The sequence below is a fragment of the Leguminivora glycinivorella genome, chromosome 23 (genome assembly GCF_023078275.1).
Source record: "Leguminivora glycinivorella isolate SPB_JAAS2020 chromosome 23, LegGlyc_1.1, whole genome shotgun sequence".
Taxonomy (NCBI): Eukaryota; Metazoa; Arthropoda; class Insecta; order Lepidoptera; family Tortricidae; genus Leguminivora; species Leguminivora glycinivorella.
In genome coordinates, this window is record NC_062993.1 from 3,655,721 (window position 1) to 3,673,212 (window position 17,492).

The 17,492-nt window shown below is 37.8% G+C and overlaps 1 protein-coding gene across 2 annotated transcripts in view; it reads left to right on the top strand.

Moving 5' to 3' along the window:
- The window catches only part of LOC125238282, a 48,627-nt gene that overhangs the window by 7,526 nt on the left and 23,609 nt on the right, over window positions 1-17,492 (top strand). Inside the window, exons 2-10 of one of the 2 annotated variants that reach the window (XM_048145570.1) lie at window positions 1,090-1,364; window positions 1,921-2,090; window positions 5,208-5,347; window positions 7,000-7,165; window positions 9,092-9,253; window positions 10,525-10,655; window positions 15,121-15,197; window positions 16,140-16,221; window positions 16,793-16,855. In XM_048145570.1, coding sequence (XP_048001527.1) covers window positions 1,090-1,364; window positions 1,921-2,090; window positions 5,208-5,347; window positions 7,000-7,165; window positions 9,092-9,253; window positions 10,525-10,655; window positions 15,121-15,197; window positions 16,140-16,221; window positions 16,793-16,855 — 1,266 coding nt within the window. Of the gene's footprint in view, window positions 1-1,089; window positions 1,365-1,920; window positions 2,091-4,996; window positions 5,114-5,207; window positions 5,348-6,999; window positions 7,166-9,091; window positions 9,254-10,524; window positions 10,656-15,120; window positions 15,198-16,139; window positions 16,222-16,792; window positions 16,856-17,492 lie in introns of those variants that run through there. The other variant, XM_048145571.1, reaches the window with a different exon arrangement.

The window sequence follows — 17,492 nt, forward strand, 5'->3', positions numbered from 1 at the left end:
GTTGCAATTATTATTATAGCCGAGTTGATCATGGGATACACTTATATACACCGTGTTTCACTTAACACTAAAAAACCTGAAAACAGTTTGTTCAGAATCGAGAGTAGAATCGATTGAGCTATATCTTGATGGGGGTAATATTTTTATTTAAATTAGTATTATTAATTATTTTTTACGTGCCCATTCTATTGTACTCGTAATACAACATTGTGTATATCGCATTGCTAGAGGTCGTTTACCTTTTTTCAAATACTAGGGGTATTAATACTGGCCGGTTACTTGGACGATTATTTTTTCCGCTACTAGTTTGACGTTGTTTGTCAGTTTAATCTTAATGTTTATCATAAGTCATAACAAATTGAACTCGTACCTAATTACAACCTTGTCATTTTGAATATTGAGTTTATTTGCTTACTGCGATTACCTGCCCAATTTGAAGTTTACTGTGACAAAGCTTTAAAGTGTTTTACAGTGACATCTTAGCTGTCTATTGGTAAACCTTATGTCGTTGCAGTAACGTACACAAATAAATAGTGTTATGGTTTATTATGGTAGTTAGCAATTATTTTATTGAGTGTAGAGCTAAAAGTCAAGTACAGCTGTACAGAAAATTAAAAATTCAATAAAAAAAAAAGTAACGATCAGATTAAAAGATGAATAGAATCGTCCCACGATAAGTCTGCATAGATTTTAATAGCCCCGCCTCTGCAAGGGTTAAGTAAACGTCATAATTTCATCAAAGTTTGACGTTTAAAATAACATCTGCACTGGCGAGGGTGTGAAAATCGTTGCAAATTTATCGTGGGACGATTCTACTCTACATGAATTTAAAAAAATAAAAATCAGTTGGGGTGTCTGAGGTTTTGAGTGATACCGGAAACACCGTGTATATACTTCTTCTAGATACGGTATATCCTTCTTCTAATTCACCTCTTTCCAACTGCTGATCACTGATAAACTCCGTTAATTTTGGATCCATTTGGGCACTCCACATGTATTGAACGATGAATTAACTTGGATCAAAGGTGGCTAGATAATCGTACAAGAACCTGATACTCCACATAGGTATTATATACCTACTTATTTCAGATGTCTCGGGAACGTAGCGTCACAATCGCCGACGGAGATGGACTAGCGGTGATAAGAGAAGAGCAACCCAGTGCCTTTGTCTCAAAGGATGATGTTTCATTCACAAAAGAATCTGTCCAATCTCAAAAACGTGCTAACATAACTCTTGAAAATTATGGCGACGCTGATATCGACGCACTGTTTGCTAAAAGAGAAGCTCAATTAAGAGCAGAATTTGACGAAGAATTAAAAACACAATTAGGTATGCTGAGGGAACGATTTGACTTTGTGCTGCAGTAAGTGATATTAAACTCGCCGTCAATAGAAATTGTCAACAATGTAAACAAACTTTTATATAAAATATCAATATTTTAGCACAATTATAAAGGTTGAGGATCATAATGTGAGATGATTTCATTAAATAACACATGGATTTAGCCAGTATCTGACAGGATGTAGGAGTTAGAGTGGAAATTAAAGACATTTTGACTACAAGGTTTGTTTACATTGTTCACAAATTCTATTGACGGCGACTTTACCTGAGAGTTCTTATTCTATTCAAGCATTTGTTAAGCTAAGATTAAAAGATTGTATTGTTTTTCATAAGACGTACTAATATCACTTTTTGTTTTTGTTTAATCTCGTGGTGTTTTCTTCTAGTTGTCAGTAGTCAAATATGTAATGTGAAATTTTTTTTCTGATGAGATTCTTGATAAAATTTACAAAATGAAGAATACATAGATATGCTTATGTATCTATCTTGACCTCTACAATACTTTATTTATAATATTGTATCAATTATAATGTAGAGTTTCCAGTAACTATAATGACGAAAATTGTTTGTGTTTACAGACATGAACAAGTCCGTTCCTGTTACATGTTACGGGAAGCTCATAGGGAAAGGAAGGAGAAAGTTCAAGCTTTGCAGACACAGTTAGAATGTAAAAACTTAACAGGCCTGATGTACGTAATGTGCTCGGAAAGAAGAAAAGCGAAATTGGAAAAGATGAGGATCATTTCTGGTAGGTTTTTTACTTCAAAATACAATTTTATTATTTTTTTATAAACCAATAAACCTATCACGTTAATTTTACACACTGATTCTTAAGACTTCTTTTTTCAGTCGTCGGTTATCAAACTCTAATAAAGAAAATTAAACAATAATGAAATATTATTACCTATTCTAGACTAATTTTAAATAGGGTATTTCATTGCAATATTTAATTGCGCGGTTACAAGGGATTATAATTTGCTTCAATCAAGGACGTATATAAGGGGGGGGTTCAGGGGGTTCAAACCCCCCCCTTAGGCAGGGCCGGATTAAGGGTAGAGCGAGTGGAGCGGCCGCTCTAGGCGCCACATGGTAAAGGGGCGCCAAAATCGAGAATGTGGAAAATCCATACAAAAAAATTATACGTTGCGTGGGCGCGCACATATCACAAAATGGCGAGAGGATTCGGAAATTAATCCACCTAATAATTAATCTAGATTTGTAATTCAGATTAAGTGGAAAGTTGCACCATACTGACATTCATAAGGGCGCTGTTGCTAGGGCGCCGTAAAAGGAGGATTCTAGCCCTTGACGAACCACATTGTGCGGCGAACGGCAAAGTTACGTCGCTATCCAAATGCAAAAATATGACTCTACCCGATAGTCCAAAGCGGAGTTCCTCATAAAGCCAAAGGCGCAAAACGTCTCAGGGAGGCGCAATTTTGTGAGTCGCAGCATATCAGCATCACTCAGATCACTTAGTGGCAAAATACCGAAATGGGCGTCCCGCCGGTGACGATCGAGTCCGCAGTTAATCTCTTAAGTCTCTTAATTAACTCTTAAGCATTATTATAAAAATAATAGTGATGGCGAAATATAAGGCCTAGAAGCCGGGAACATAGACGCCCTGTGAAGTCAAAATACCCCAAAATATGTCAAAGACCGCAACTCTGCAGAGTGCAGACGATAAAAGCTTGAAAGTTCGCGGATTCCCCGCTGGCGGGTTGTCTTAATTAATCGAGTCAATACGAAAAAAAATCGCGCTTACTATTTATAATTATCTGCTCTTTTAGTTAGGACAAATTCCGAATTTGCTTTCCTGACTTGGCCACTATAGTGCTCCATTTTGTTTGTTATTTTATGTACATGATATTCACGTTCAGCCACACGGAACTATACTAGGGTGCGGCTACGAAAGTTCAACCATTTGTCCCTTTCGCACTCTGTCTGATGAAATCCATAAATTTTGTATTGCGTTAATCTTCAAATTACGGCATTACTATGAAAAAAATTTCGCGCTCGCTACGCTCGCGATTTATTTTCCTACGTAGTGAAACTTCTTCAAAAGGGCGCCGAAAATTTATGCCCGGCGGTGAACTAGTGGCACCTCGTACAACTGGTCGCCAAACCCATCGCAATAATGTTCTAGGGGAAACTGCGGAGATATACTACCGGCGAAACGTATATTAATTACCTATCCTTTCTTGGAACATTTGATATCCGAGTTAGACGCCCGATTCCAACCTTATGAATACACAGTTGGCACATTACAAAAGGTCTTGCCAACGAAGACTAATAATGTTGGCAACGCCACAAAAACGGAACTACTGAAAGCTGCTAAACTTTTTCTTGGGTTAACAGAAGCAGAAGACCACAAATTCAAATCTGAATACGAACTCTGGCATAATCATTGGTCAACCCTGGAGTCTGAAAAAAAACCTAGAACTGCTATTGGGGCCATCGACCAGTGTGATCCAAATTTCTTTCTTTCTTTCTTTCGATCAGAAAGTTGCTATTGCCACTTGGCCAGTATCAACACCAACTGCTGAAAGAAGTTTTTGAACCTTAAAAAGGTTAAAAACATTTTTGCGTAATAGGACGGGACAAGAGCGCCTCACGGGGCTAGCCTTTATGTCTATCCATAGGGAAATAGCTGCCGTAATAGACGCTAATGACCGTTAATCAACTAATTTTAAGAAGAAAACGATTAAATATAGGTTTATAAGGAAGTAGTGTCTTTTAATTTGCATCATTATTAATTAAATGTTCGAGACCGCTTTTTATCCGGTTGAGTTTATGACCCGGACCCCCCCCTTAGACTTTCTATATATACGTGCTTGGCTTCAATCAAAACAACTCGCAGCAAAAAATACGCAACATTTATTTATTTTTATACTAAACTACTGGGCACTGGCGCAATAATATACACGTTTCCGAATACGTCACATGTGATGTGAAAAACACCACGCGAAATTCTTGCATCTGACAGTTGCGAGCACGTGTGAAGCCCCTTTAGCCCTTCAGGAGGTCACAAGCGGCCTGAGATTAGCCGGTCGAATGACGGACGCTGTCGGACGTTCGCCGATAGACAAGACAATGCCACCTTTTCTTATGATCGGCTTTCTAGCAATACTGCAACGCAAAACTGACATTTATTGTTTTGTAATAGAGTTCTACGTATTTTTTGCAGGAATTCCTAATTTCGCAATGAAGCCGTGAGGTTTTGTGTGATTGACCTTTTTAGTGTTGTATAATTTGTTCGAGTTTGGCTAGGTCTGCAAAAAGGCTGGCTACGTAAACAAAGAAAAGAGGACGAAAATGCCATTTAAAAATAAATAAATGTTTTTTCATCACACCCGCACTTTAAATGTGTTATTGCAATCAGGCGGAGCGTGAGTTATAGAAAAATCGTTCTCCCAAGGGAATAATGAAATTTCTTGTAATGTACTTAACTTTTTTACATCTATTTACATATTTTTTACATTGCGAGTGTGATGAAAAACATTGTGTGTAACTCGGGGAGTATAAATATTACTAACTCGAGTCTTTAAATCGCTCCGGCAAGCCGTCGCGATTTAACTTACTCTCGTTAGTAATATTCAACTTCCTCCCCTTGTTGCACAATGTACTATTTTTTAATATCGCTAAAGTTAGCATTAGCACTGGGTCATCGTGCCACTTACTTTAGTTTTTATCCAAACAAAGTTGCGAAATTATATTGATTAAAGGATTGCAATAAACAGGGCAAAATGAACCAAAACTAAAATAGAATAGGTATGTAGGTAATGATTTATTGTTTAACTGCATAGGTGTTTTTTTATAAGCAAGCATCATTTTAACCGTTTAGATACCTTATTATACATTGTAGAGTACACCAAATACATCCACACTCTCCAAGACATTCTAACTGAAGGTCAGCGCCTCATCCTCCACCTTTCTCGAGGGTACAAGACGGCAGCTCGCGTGGACCACGAGTGGCGACAGAAAATGAAGACTATCATCAAAGAGGTAAGCACGGATATGGTTTCCTATTTGTTACGGATATTTGTAGAAATACCTACAGAAAAGGAGAAGGGAAAATAAAATTGATAAAGCTAGTTTGAACAATTCTAAGGATTTACCGTGGTGTAGGGCCTTAGTAAATAAAGAAAGAATTATTTATTTGCAAGAATATGTACAGATAAGGTGTTCTGACATTGGTATAAAGTCACAATGTTCAGCCATGCGGCATGCAAACATTTGCAGTAATCATAAACTAACATTATATAGGTAACAATATACAAATAAATCCCTGAATTCTTCGGTAACAATGAAATATTTACTAGTGTTCTATTTAAAACTCTTTTATGCAATATTCTGTAATGAAACTAATGAATGACATTTACGAGTTAGCTTAAATAGTGCCTGACAGAATAATCACTGACAATATGTTGCATTGCTTATAAAAATCAACAAGGCGCTTTTTAGTTCTTGACGATGGTGACGACTTAAAATCGAAATTTAGAGACAGACGAATCATCATCCTCCTTGCGTTATCCCGGCATTTGCCACGGCTCATGGGAGCCTGGGGTCCGCTTTGACAACTAATCCCAAAATTTGGCGAAGGCACTAGTTTTACGAAAGCGACTGCCATCTGACCTTCCCCGAAGGGTAAGCCTAGTTACCCTTATTGGAATTAGTCCGGGTTCCTCACGATGTTTTCCCTCACCGAAAAGCGACTGGCAAATATCAAATGACATTTCACACATAAGTTCCGAAAAACTCATTGGTACGAGCCGGGGTTCGAACCCGCGACCTCCGGATGAAAAGTCGCACGCTCTTACCTGTAGACCACCAGCGCTTTTTTCGCTCGTAGAGACAGATGAATAATTCATAAATTAATTCAGCACACGTATAAAAAATCTTCATTCACCAACGCCCTTCCTCCCGTGGGTCTCGCAGGAGTCAACTGTGTAATATGGGTTCAATATTGTGGCGTGGGCAACAGGGTGGCACTAGCATCCTAGCTGTCACTAGAATATCACAATTTTGTCTTCTTTTAACCCCTTAAGTAATTGCTAAGAGTGGCACTAAAGCTTGAGCAGTTTCATGTGCTCTGCCTACCGCATTTTGTGAGTATAGACGGACTGCAATTCAACTGCAGTTGCTTCATTCTATACAAGCATATACAAGTCTGAACATAAAAAAATACACGATGTATAAATGCGGTGTGGTCTAGTGTCACAATATAATAAAGAGTACTATCGTACAGTATGGCCACTCCCGCTCCCCGCTGAAGGCGCCGCCCACCCGCTCTCGGTTACCTCACAGTTACCGCTTGTCAAAAACGCGAACAGTCGACCTGTCATATTTCACTCATACAAGCATAGCACGCGTTCACCTACACGAGCTTAGACTGTGTGCCAGGAACGCGCCTCTTTCATATATTTGATCGCCACTGTCCGAGGTGTGGTAGTGTGAGTGTGCATAACCTCTACTCGTACACATCAATTTATAATTTACTAGCTTTTGCCTGCGGCTTCGCTCGCGTTAGAAAGAGACAAAAAGTAGCCCATGTCACTCTCCATCCCTTCAACTTTCTCCGCTTAAAAAATCACGTCAATTCGTCACTCCGTTTTGCCGTCACTTTCCCATTTATAATGTTAGTATGGATTTCCCAGTTTCAAGAATACGTATACCACTTCGCCGGCGGAACTCCCGAGACCAACCAGTATGTGTTCGACGTGCCAGCCCTACTGAAGACAGAGGCTGCCATAGTCGATGACCCTGAGGAGGACCCGTGTACTTGTGAAGAAGAGGAAGATAAAACTGTCGTTGATGAAGATGGTAAGATTTAACAAAACTATATCAAACGATATGGAAAGACTGCGTATAAACAGGGGCGGCTCACTCCGCGATTCTATCGCCGCGCTACAAGTACATGCTGGCGGCCGCGAGTTCGCGGCCTAATCAGGGATGGCGCGTGTTCTCACAAACCACACGTTCGCACTTTCTATTGTTATTTTACGTCGCGAGTTTTTTAAATGTTAATATGCCAAGTCCGCGTGTGGAGTGGCTAATAATGCTTATTTAAAGACATCATAATAAAATAGGACATTCTTACACAGATTAAGTCCCACGGAAAAGTTCAATAAAGTTTGTGATGTTGGAACTTAAACAAAAATATATAAATACTGTATATGTATATACTAGTACGTAGAGAGTACCCAAGTTTTGAATATAATAGTATAACATTTTATCTGAGTAGGTATTAATTCGTTTTAGGGCCAGTTGCATCAACCACATTTGACAGACACATCATCGTCACGCAGCAGAGGTCTATGGAACTTTCCATACAATAAAATTTAACGAATGCTTTGACGGTGACAGACGGTTTGGTGCAACCGGCCCTTAATCCAACCCTATCGTCGGACGCTGCGCACGTGTGGCTCGTTTCTTTGTAAGAAAATTGTAGGTATTTAAAAAGGCGGCATTTCGTGAACATCAAAGTAGTGGGCCTTCTGTACTTGTACTATTATATAATATTCTGTGGTATAAATAAAAGTGCCAGATATTAGAGCACTATAATGTTGGGTTACGGTCTTTGCGCTAGACCTAGATCTTGCTTAGATTTTGTTTGAGCTTGACCTTGATATTGCTTTAGTTTGAGATAGGTAAGTTAAAACAGTAGTGCCTACCCTACTGACGACAGACGCCATAGTTGATGACCCTGAGGAAGGTCCCTGCACTTGTGAAGAAGAAAAAACTGTGGTTGATAAAGATGGTAAAATTAAAAAAAAACTAGGTATACCAACGATGTGGAAAGACTGCGTATAGATAAGTGTTCAATATTAGCACTATTCGTTCACGACTGGTGCTGTTACGGCTCAGCCACGACATTGGTCTAAGCGCGGCAGCGGTGAGCGGCGGCCATACATTGGAGCGAGACACAGTGATGGGACTTTTCATTTGCACGTATGGCTGCCGCTCACCGCTGACGCGCTTAGACCAATGTCGTGGCTGGGCCGTTATCATTTTGTCGGCTTTTCCATTTTAAATTGTATAGTGTCAAATTAACACCAACGGCTGCCGCTAGCATTCATGTTGGACATGCCCACCTGGCACTCCTAGCTGGACTCGAACCTGCGACCTTTTGAAACACCGGTTCGAAATGTTGCTGGATAGAAATAAAAAAAAAATTGTGTCACAATATCACTATCATCATCCTCCTTGCGTTATCCCGGAATTTGCCACGGCTCATGGGAAAAAAATAAGTATATGCTTGTTCAAAAAAAAATTTGCAATGACATGTCTCTTCGAAGGCCGTGATGATATCTGAAACATCTTATTTATAAATTATAAGTAATAGACCGTGTCATTTTGCCACCTTCACAGAGTGTCTTTACCAACCTATATTTATGTTACTTACTGTTTCTTTAGTTAAAAAAAAAATGGGCTTACTCTTGGTCACAGACTAGCCATAGACGTGGCCTACGATAGAGTGACCTCGCCCAGAAGATGCCTGTTTACCATTGATTTGAAGGTTCAAGTTTTCTTCTTTCGCGGCTGCGTTCGTGGTCTCACAAATGGTCTCGTCGGAAGATCAGCGCTGACCTCCGGGTCACCATTATGCTGAGATTGCTGAGGCGGGACCATTTCGTGATAAACTTACCAATCCATGATACATTTGTAGTTTTAGTAATACTTTTTTTGCATATTGTGTAGTTTTAAGTTAATTACGAATAAATATTTTGATTGATTGATTGATTTCAGGTGTAACAGAAGACAAGACATGGTGGGAGCTGCTAGACTCCCCCTGCAAGCCGTTTGTGATGTTCGGAGACATGGAAGAGTTCCAGCCCCCGCAGAGGAGGGAGGTCGTCACCTCTGCTAAAGAGGCTCTTAAGAGCGCCCCGCCCAAGTGGAAGGAATACGGTATGGAAGACTACACTACATTATAATTCTCGTATGTAGGTAACTAGCTTGTACCCGCGGATTCACTCGCGTTATAAAGAGATAAAAAGTGGCCTATGTCACTTTTTTGACAGGCGGTAACTGTGAGGTAACCGAAAGAGTGGCCATAGTGTAACGATAGTACCTACTCTTTTTCGTTTACGAGAAAAAAGATAAAATACGCGTCTAAAAACAGTTTAAGATAGGGTAGTTCCTTCGGTCTTCAAGCTCCAGTGTTTCCATGCGTAGCCGGCGAAAACCCTGCGTCAGAAAGGTCAAGAAGATTACACTTTTAGCATTTTATTTTGGGTTAGCATTTTATGCTGAGTCGGGACCATTTCGTGGTAACTTATATGTTTAATTTTCTTTTATTTGCTGTTTCTGTTTTCTTACTTGTGTATTTTGTAGTTATCACGAATAAATAATTGATTGATTGATTGATTTATTGATTGACTTTTCGAACCACTCGCCTACTATTGGTTATTGTTGAATCTTTCGCTAGGTTCTTCTTCTTTTTCGTATACTCTTGTCAGAGTAGTCGTGGTCATTGGGGTCGTTGTGCTGCCTTTCTAATGGTTTCACGACAATATTAGCACCAAAGTTAATCAACAGTTTCGCACCCTTGTGAAACAATAGTACTTAATACTTGTCAAACAAGTCTGTCAGTAAATAAGAACAAAGAAAACTATAGGTATCCTTTTCTCTAGCACCCTAAAGAAAAGGATGCATATAGTTTTCTTTGTTCTTATTTACCGACAGACTTGTTTGACAGAGTTTAGGTACATTGTTTATTAAGGGCGGAAAGTGAAGGATTACGAACGAGAGGCTGTTTGAAGCCCGATGCCAAAAGCTTTAATAACTCGAGTTTGTAATATCGTAATTCAGCTGCTCGTGATATACACAATGTTTTCCATAACACTCGCGAAGTAATAACTAATAACTAAATTTTAAAGTAAATGTATTGAAATACCTGACAGTTTAGTTTAGTTTATTTCATAATGGTAAATTACAGTATAAATTATTCTACGTTAACCTGTATGAATTTACATTATGATTATGACATTTCGAACATTCGTCCACCATCTTGTAATCTTTGACAGGTCGTGGAAGGCCCCACCGTATTCACTTATTCCTAGGGCGGTAAAATAGCTCATTACGTATCAGTAATATCAGTATGCAGGCATGTAATAACACCGTTTACGAGCGAGTGTGATGAAAAGAACGTATTATAATGGCAAATCGTTTCCTTCCAGTGTTCAACGAGATGTTCCTGAAGTCCTCCTGCCCGCGCGCTGACGTCATCAAGGACGAGTACCCCAAATATTTCCCCACTGACAAGTGGGAGTGCCAGGTCCATGCGGACCATAGCAACGAGTCTAGCAATGTGAGTTTCCTACGATTCCGTTAACTTCAACATATACGATTTGTTCAATACTTATTTTCAGTCCGTTTTTATTAAAAATGATAAGTTGTGCCTACCTTTCCACCAAACCGCTCCGAATTGTGATGATTCTTTTTCAGATTGCCTTATTTCGACAATTAATATCACCTCTTCTCTAGTTGAAAGTTATCTCAAAGGACTGGTGACATCTAAGGGCTGCGGACCAGATGGAATTCATCCGGTATTTTTGAAGAATTGTCGGAAGAGCTTATCTTTTCCCATAAGCCTCTTGTTCAATTATTCTTTGAAGTCTGGGACATTGCCAAGTTGCTGGAAGAGATCTATTGTTGTTCCGATTTTTAAAAGTGGCAATAAACACGACATAAAGAACTATAGGGGTATCTCAAAGTTGTCAGTTATACCCAAACTATTTGAAAAAATTATTTACGACTCTTTGTTTCACGCAGTCCGGCCGAGGTTAATTGAACAGCAACATGGTTTTATTAATAAACGGTCCACTGAATCTAATTTATGTCAGCTAATTGATTATGTAACAAATGCCATGGATAAGGGTCTCCAAGTAGATGTTATCTATACGGATTATTCGAAAGCGTTTGACAAAATTTCGCATTTTTTACTTATTCAAAAATTACAAGCTTTTGGTATCCATGGCAACCTTTTGAGATGGTTAACATCTTATTTACGCAACAGGACCCAAGCAGTTGCTATTAAAGGGCACACGTCTAGCTTTGTTCCTGTATCGTCCGGTGTTCCTCAAGGATCGCATTTGGGTCCTTTACTTTTCAACATCTATATTAATGATGTAATTTATTGTTTTCAATCATCTGAATTATTATTATATGCCGATGATACTAAAATATACTCTATCATACGTTCTGAAGACGACTGCTTAAAACTACAGGCGGATCTAAATAGGTTAAGTACATATTGCTCCATGAATGAACTATATTTAAATATCGAGAAGTGTTGTGTTATCACATTTTCCCGAAAACACAATAATATAAAATACAATTATACATTAAATAATACGACTTTAAGTGTAGTATCAGAAGTAAGGGATCTAGGATTGCGTCTTGATAGCGAGTTAAAACTAATTTCACATGTAGACACAATAGCCGCTAAAGCATACAGAATGTTGGGATTTATATACTACGACAAAGCAAGGATTTTAAAAATGCTAAAACTTTAGAACTTCTATTCAACGCATTTGTTAGGTCGAACTTGGAATACGCTACAACAATCTGGAATCCTTGCTTCAAGGTTCACATTCATACAATAGAGAGGATTCAAAATAAATTTATTAGAAGTATGAAATATAAATTCAATAATTATAGTCCTAACGACTTGGACACTCTTCGAACACGCCGAGAAATTCGTGACCAGATATTTTTGTTTAAGATTTTACACGGTCTTATTGATGCTCCCGATCTACTTTCAAAAATATTTATTAGATGTCCCGATCGGCGAACTCGTTCCACAAATTTATTTGCAATTCAATCTGGGCGAACTACTTATGCAAGAAATAAATTCTTACCTAGAGCATGTAAGATTTATAACGAAAAATTTGGCGACATTGATATATTTCATTTAACCTTAAATCAATTTGTTTCCGCAATAAAAAATAAAAGTAGAAATAGCAATTAAATTATTAACTGTACCTTAGCAACCAACAATCACTCTCTTTGCATGTAACTTAGAACTGATAGATTTAAAATTTTACCTTTAGTATGTATTAGTAATAATTCTGAGCAACAGAGATACATGTGTTATACATTAGTGGAAACTGTGTGGCTTTTGTATGTGTATTGTGATTTGACTATATGTGTTGTATTTGCCTGTTTGTTTCCCAAAGGTTTAAATAAATAAATAAATAAATACGAATAGGAAACAAGGAAAATAATGGCATAGTTAGTTTACTTAAATTAGTATTTTTTTTCTAAAAAACCATACGCCTGCGATAGATATCAAATTGCTATTGAGAAACGGGCTTTACAATTAACTCACACTAAATAAATATGTTCATCTCATATCGAATACACAAAGCGCGTTTTTAACAGCAATTGATATGATTGATAATTGATATTGTTTTTAACACAAGCCTTCTTGAGCTTACCGTGGGCCTCAGTCAATCTGAGTAAGAATGTCCCATAATATTTATTTATTTTATTATTTATTTATTAATTGATGTAACATCTATCGCAGGTGTATGGTATTTAAAAAAAAAGATACGAATTAAAAAAAAACTTATGCTATTCTGTTTCCTATAATGGATCTAACTATATGCTGAAGTTAATGGAATTCAATAAAAACACGGTGTATAAACGATGAATGTTTGCAACATATGCAGAATAGTTAGAGATAAGTAAAAATGATGATTGATGGCATTCGTTGGCTCTTTGGGTGGACAACATTCGGAAATTGCGGGTCATACGTAACTGGATAAGACTAGCTCAGGCAGGCAAGAATGGTCGTGCGATAAAAGGTGCGCTATTTATAAGTGCGATAGGGACGGCCTGATGTCTTATCATGTTTTATCTGGACCGGGAAATCAGATTCCTTTGGGAGCGTAGGTTCGTATCCTACCGACTGCGCCAGTGTGCCTGTTTAGTACGCAATAGAAATGGGTAGTGAGTAAATACTCAAGAGTAAATATCGAGTAAATACTCAGTATTTACTCAAAATACCCGTATTTACTCGTTTTTACTCAAATTGATGGGTATAAACTATTTCGCGTGCTGAAATGGAAATACAAATTAGAAATATTGGTGTATTTTGTTATCGACTACTAAGTTAAGTAATCAAATTTATATTAATTTTATTTTAAAGACGTGCTCTCCATACATGTAACTATTTTTCACAAAAATAAAATTCAGAAATTACCAGTGTGTTATACATCATCTGATAGGTCTTTAAAAATTAATTGAATGTTTCTAAAAAAGTTTTTTAATAATATGAACAGTTTTGGAATAAAACGATAATTAAGGCCGAAATAATGTTTATACCTTTATAACTTTCGAATTCGTTGTTGGAAAAATATCCAGAAACCGTCAAATTATTGGCCATATAATACAAAACACAAAACTAGTACTTTAAACGTCACCAGCTGAGCCATTTTTCAGTTTTCTTTAGAAAACCCTTAATAAAAGGTCGTAAGTGCCACATTAACAATCACTTCCGAACGTCATGCCGTTATCTAGAACATCAATTTCATTGAAGTCTCATACTTTTACTGTAAATACCTGCTTTCTTAAAACAAAACTGCTAACTAAACATTATCACTATTTTTTCTCACAAAGATTACCTTTTTTTCGACAAACTAAGACTCCCATAAGCTTCTAATAATATAAATCTCATTTAAACATGTCCACACAGTTAAAATAAACACGACTAAGTACTTAAATCTCATTTTTTAAATTATTTTTAGGTAACAGTTTATACTCACCCAAATGAGTAAATACGAGTATTTACTCGGTGCTTTGAGTAAATTACGGGTAAATACTCAGTATTTACTCACCCCTACCCATCTCTAGTACGCAAGGACACATCGCCAGCATTGGCCACTGCATCCCTGACGGATGACTTTTACAATGTCGTATTAGGAGCGATTGAGCCGACTAACAGCTCGGCCACGACATTGGTCTAAGCGCGACAGCGGTGAGCGGCAGCCATACGTGCGAATGAAAAGTCCCATCGCTGTGTCTCGCTCCAATGTATGTCCGCCGCTCACCGCTGTCGCGCTTAGACCAATGTCGTGGCCGGGCCGTAACGCATTTTCGCCTATGACTGTACAGTCTGTACAGTCCAATTGGAACCCTAGGTCACTGTAGAACTATGTCATAGTGACGTTATAAATTAGATTGTAAGAAATCTCTTGCTGCTTGTCATTTTGACATGGTTATAGAGTGGCCTAGAGTTCCAGACCACTTAACGCAACGAACAGGCAACGAACATAATTTCACGTCGAATCAATCACTGACATAATAGAATGTATGCCTTATACCAAAGAGGATCGAGTATTATAGAGAGTTACTGTCGAAGAAAAATGTGTAATCACAGTGCATAGACTGCCATCTCTTGACACAGGCTTAAAAGTTGTGAACCTCAGTTTTGACAATTTGGCCCATATTCTAAGCTTGGTATGTCTTAAAATGTCAAATATTAATATTAGCGCCATCTAGCTGAGCGTACCCCAAAGGTGTAAATGCCATCTAGGCCACCGTACCTTTTTCTATATGGTACTGAGGTACGTTTCTTTCTTAGACTTTTATCTGTCTATACGGAGTTATATAATTATGTCTTTGCTCATACTTAGGTAAATGACAGAAAATATTGTTTTCGAGTCGAATGACGTCATGCACAGATAATCTATAGATTAAAGATTTTTAAAAAGTTTAAGTAGCCTATTATATTATACTTACAGATAAATTGATTTTAGTTATGTTTGTAGTGTTCCAGATACGGCAGCCGGCGTGTGACCACTAACAGCAATGAAATGCGCAGTATGGGATCCATACTGAAAATTATGTAAGTTTCTTGGTTAAATAATAGTACATTACGATCACAGACTTAGATTTAGATAAGTAGAAGAAACGAGTTCATTTATTTGTATGGCGGCCGAGCGTGTCAGATTTTGTACTGAAGTTGTTACTTACCTGTGATTTTAAATATGTCTCAGGCCCTTGAGTGTTGATAAGTTTTATGTTGTTGCAATTAAATATCATGTAACGAGGCATTTTTAATGTTTTTGTTGACTTCAACTTACAAAAATTGACGCCCGAAAGCTGCAAGCTGCGATTAAAGACGGACAACTCAGTGGATTTCACTGAGTTCATTTGACACGCTAAGTAGATACGTTTGCTTGATCTATGGTTTATATGACATCTGTGATTACGATACAAGTGCGTAAAAAAGGAAGTTCGAAACGAGTGGCGATAAATTAAAACACGACCGAAGGGAGTGTTTTAAATCGACACGAGTTACGAATTTCCTTTTCGCACGCGTATCGTACGAGGTTTTTCAGTACCGATGGCCCTCCGAAGTTTCGACCTTGGATATAATAGACCACTTCTCGCACTAGTGCGTAAAAAAATACCATCTGTACTGAAAAAGTTATTTATTAAAGACGATCGGTCTGGCCAAGCTAAGCATGTAGTGACTTTAGTGATCCTGCCACCTAAAAGGCGGTCCTGGGTTCGAATCCCGGTGATGGTATTTATTTGTGTGATGAGCACAGATATTATATTTGTTTCTGAGTCATCGATATTTCCTGTGCATTTAAGTATTTGCATAGGTATTGTATATATTATCGTTGTCTGAGTAGGTATCCACAACACAATCCTTCTTGAGCTTACCATGGGACTCCTATAATATTTTTTTATTTAGGAATTAACTACATAGACCATACACTACACTAATTTAGACTACTTCGTCTTCATCAAGTTTTGATCAATACCACTTTGTCCTCAGCACTTCAAGTGGCTTGTTACCACCAAAAACCAACCTTCTTGCAGCAAGAGACTCCATGGAGATAGCTTCGTCCACCAAAATTGTAAGGGCTTATTAAATTCACACGATCGCCGGTGATATAATGTATACAGAGTGATTTTGAAGTACTCGCTAAACTTTGCGTACTGATATTGTCTTCGGTTACCGCGATAGTTACTCATGAAATAAAACTATGGAAACGGATTAAATCGCGTATAATGAATTTACAATTCATCCCGACGTTTCGAACACTTTACAGCGTTCGTGGTCAACGGGTTTTTTTAATATTGTATAACTAGCTTTATTTATAGTGTGTGAACCTGCCTTAGAAATCTATATTATTTCTGGTCATGGTTTGTTAATATTTCTTGTATGTGGGTAGCTTTCGGTCATTGTAATTTTTCCTTAGTCACCCGTTGACCACGAACGCTGTAAATCCATGATACTGATATTATCTTATCTTTTTTTTATCTTTACAATATTTAAAACACAAAGGCGAACTTATCCCTTTAAGTTATCTCTTCCAGTTAACCTTTGAGTATATTTATCAAAATCGAAGACGTGATCCATTTGTAGAAACTTTTTGAGAAGGGGTCAGACCTAATAAATCTAAAAAACCTGTTTCATGGTTTCAGCGAGGAAAGAAGAATGGATGCAACGACACTAAAAATGTCTCCATCTGTATTGCAAGAACTAGAGTAAGTATACTCTGTCAAACAAATCTGTCAGTAAATAAGAACAAAGAAAACTATAGGTATTCCTTTTCTATAGCACCCTAACGGCCCAGCCACGACATTGGTCTAAGCGCGACAGCGGCGAGCGGCAGCCATACGTGCGAATGAAAAGTCCCATCGCTGTGTCTCGCTCCAATGTATGGCCGCCGCTCACAGCTGTCGCGCTTAGACCAATGTCGTGGCTGAGCCGTAAAAGGATACATATAGTTTTCTTTGTTCTTATTTACGGACAGACTTGTTTGACAGTGTTTATTTTCCATTCATCTTCGCTTTTAAATATTAAATAAATGTCATATACAAATATATTATTTTTCTAAAGTTTGCGTATTATGACGTAATACGGTCGCCATATTGAATTTTATGTGACGCCACATACCCTATGTTCATTGAGGTGATGTAAGGATTACAAGGATACATCAATCATTTAAATCGGTTAAGGCATTCAGAAGTTATGGTGGAACAAAGAAACTCACATACATACATACTTACTTACATACAAACATGAACGCTGAAAATAATACACTCTTTTTTTTGGGGCAGTCGTGTAAAAATGCCCAATGCCTCCAAGTGTTCCAAGCTGGATTCTATTCTAACCAACGTA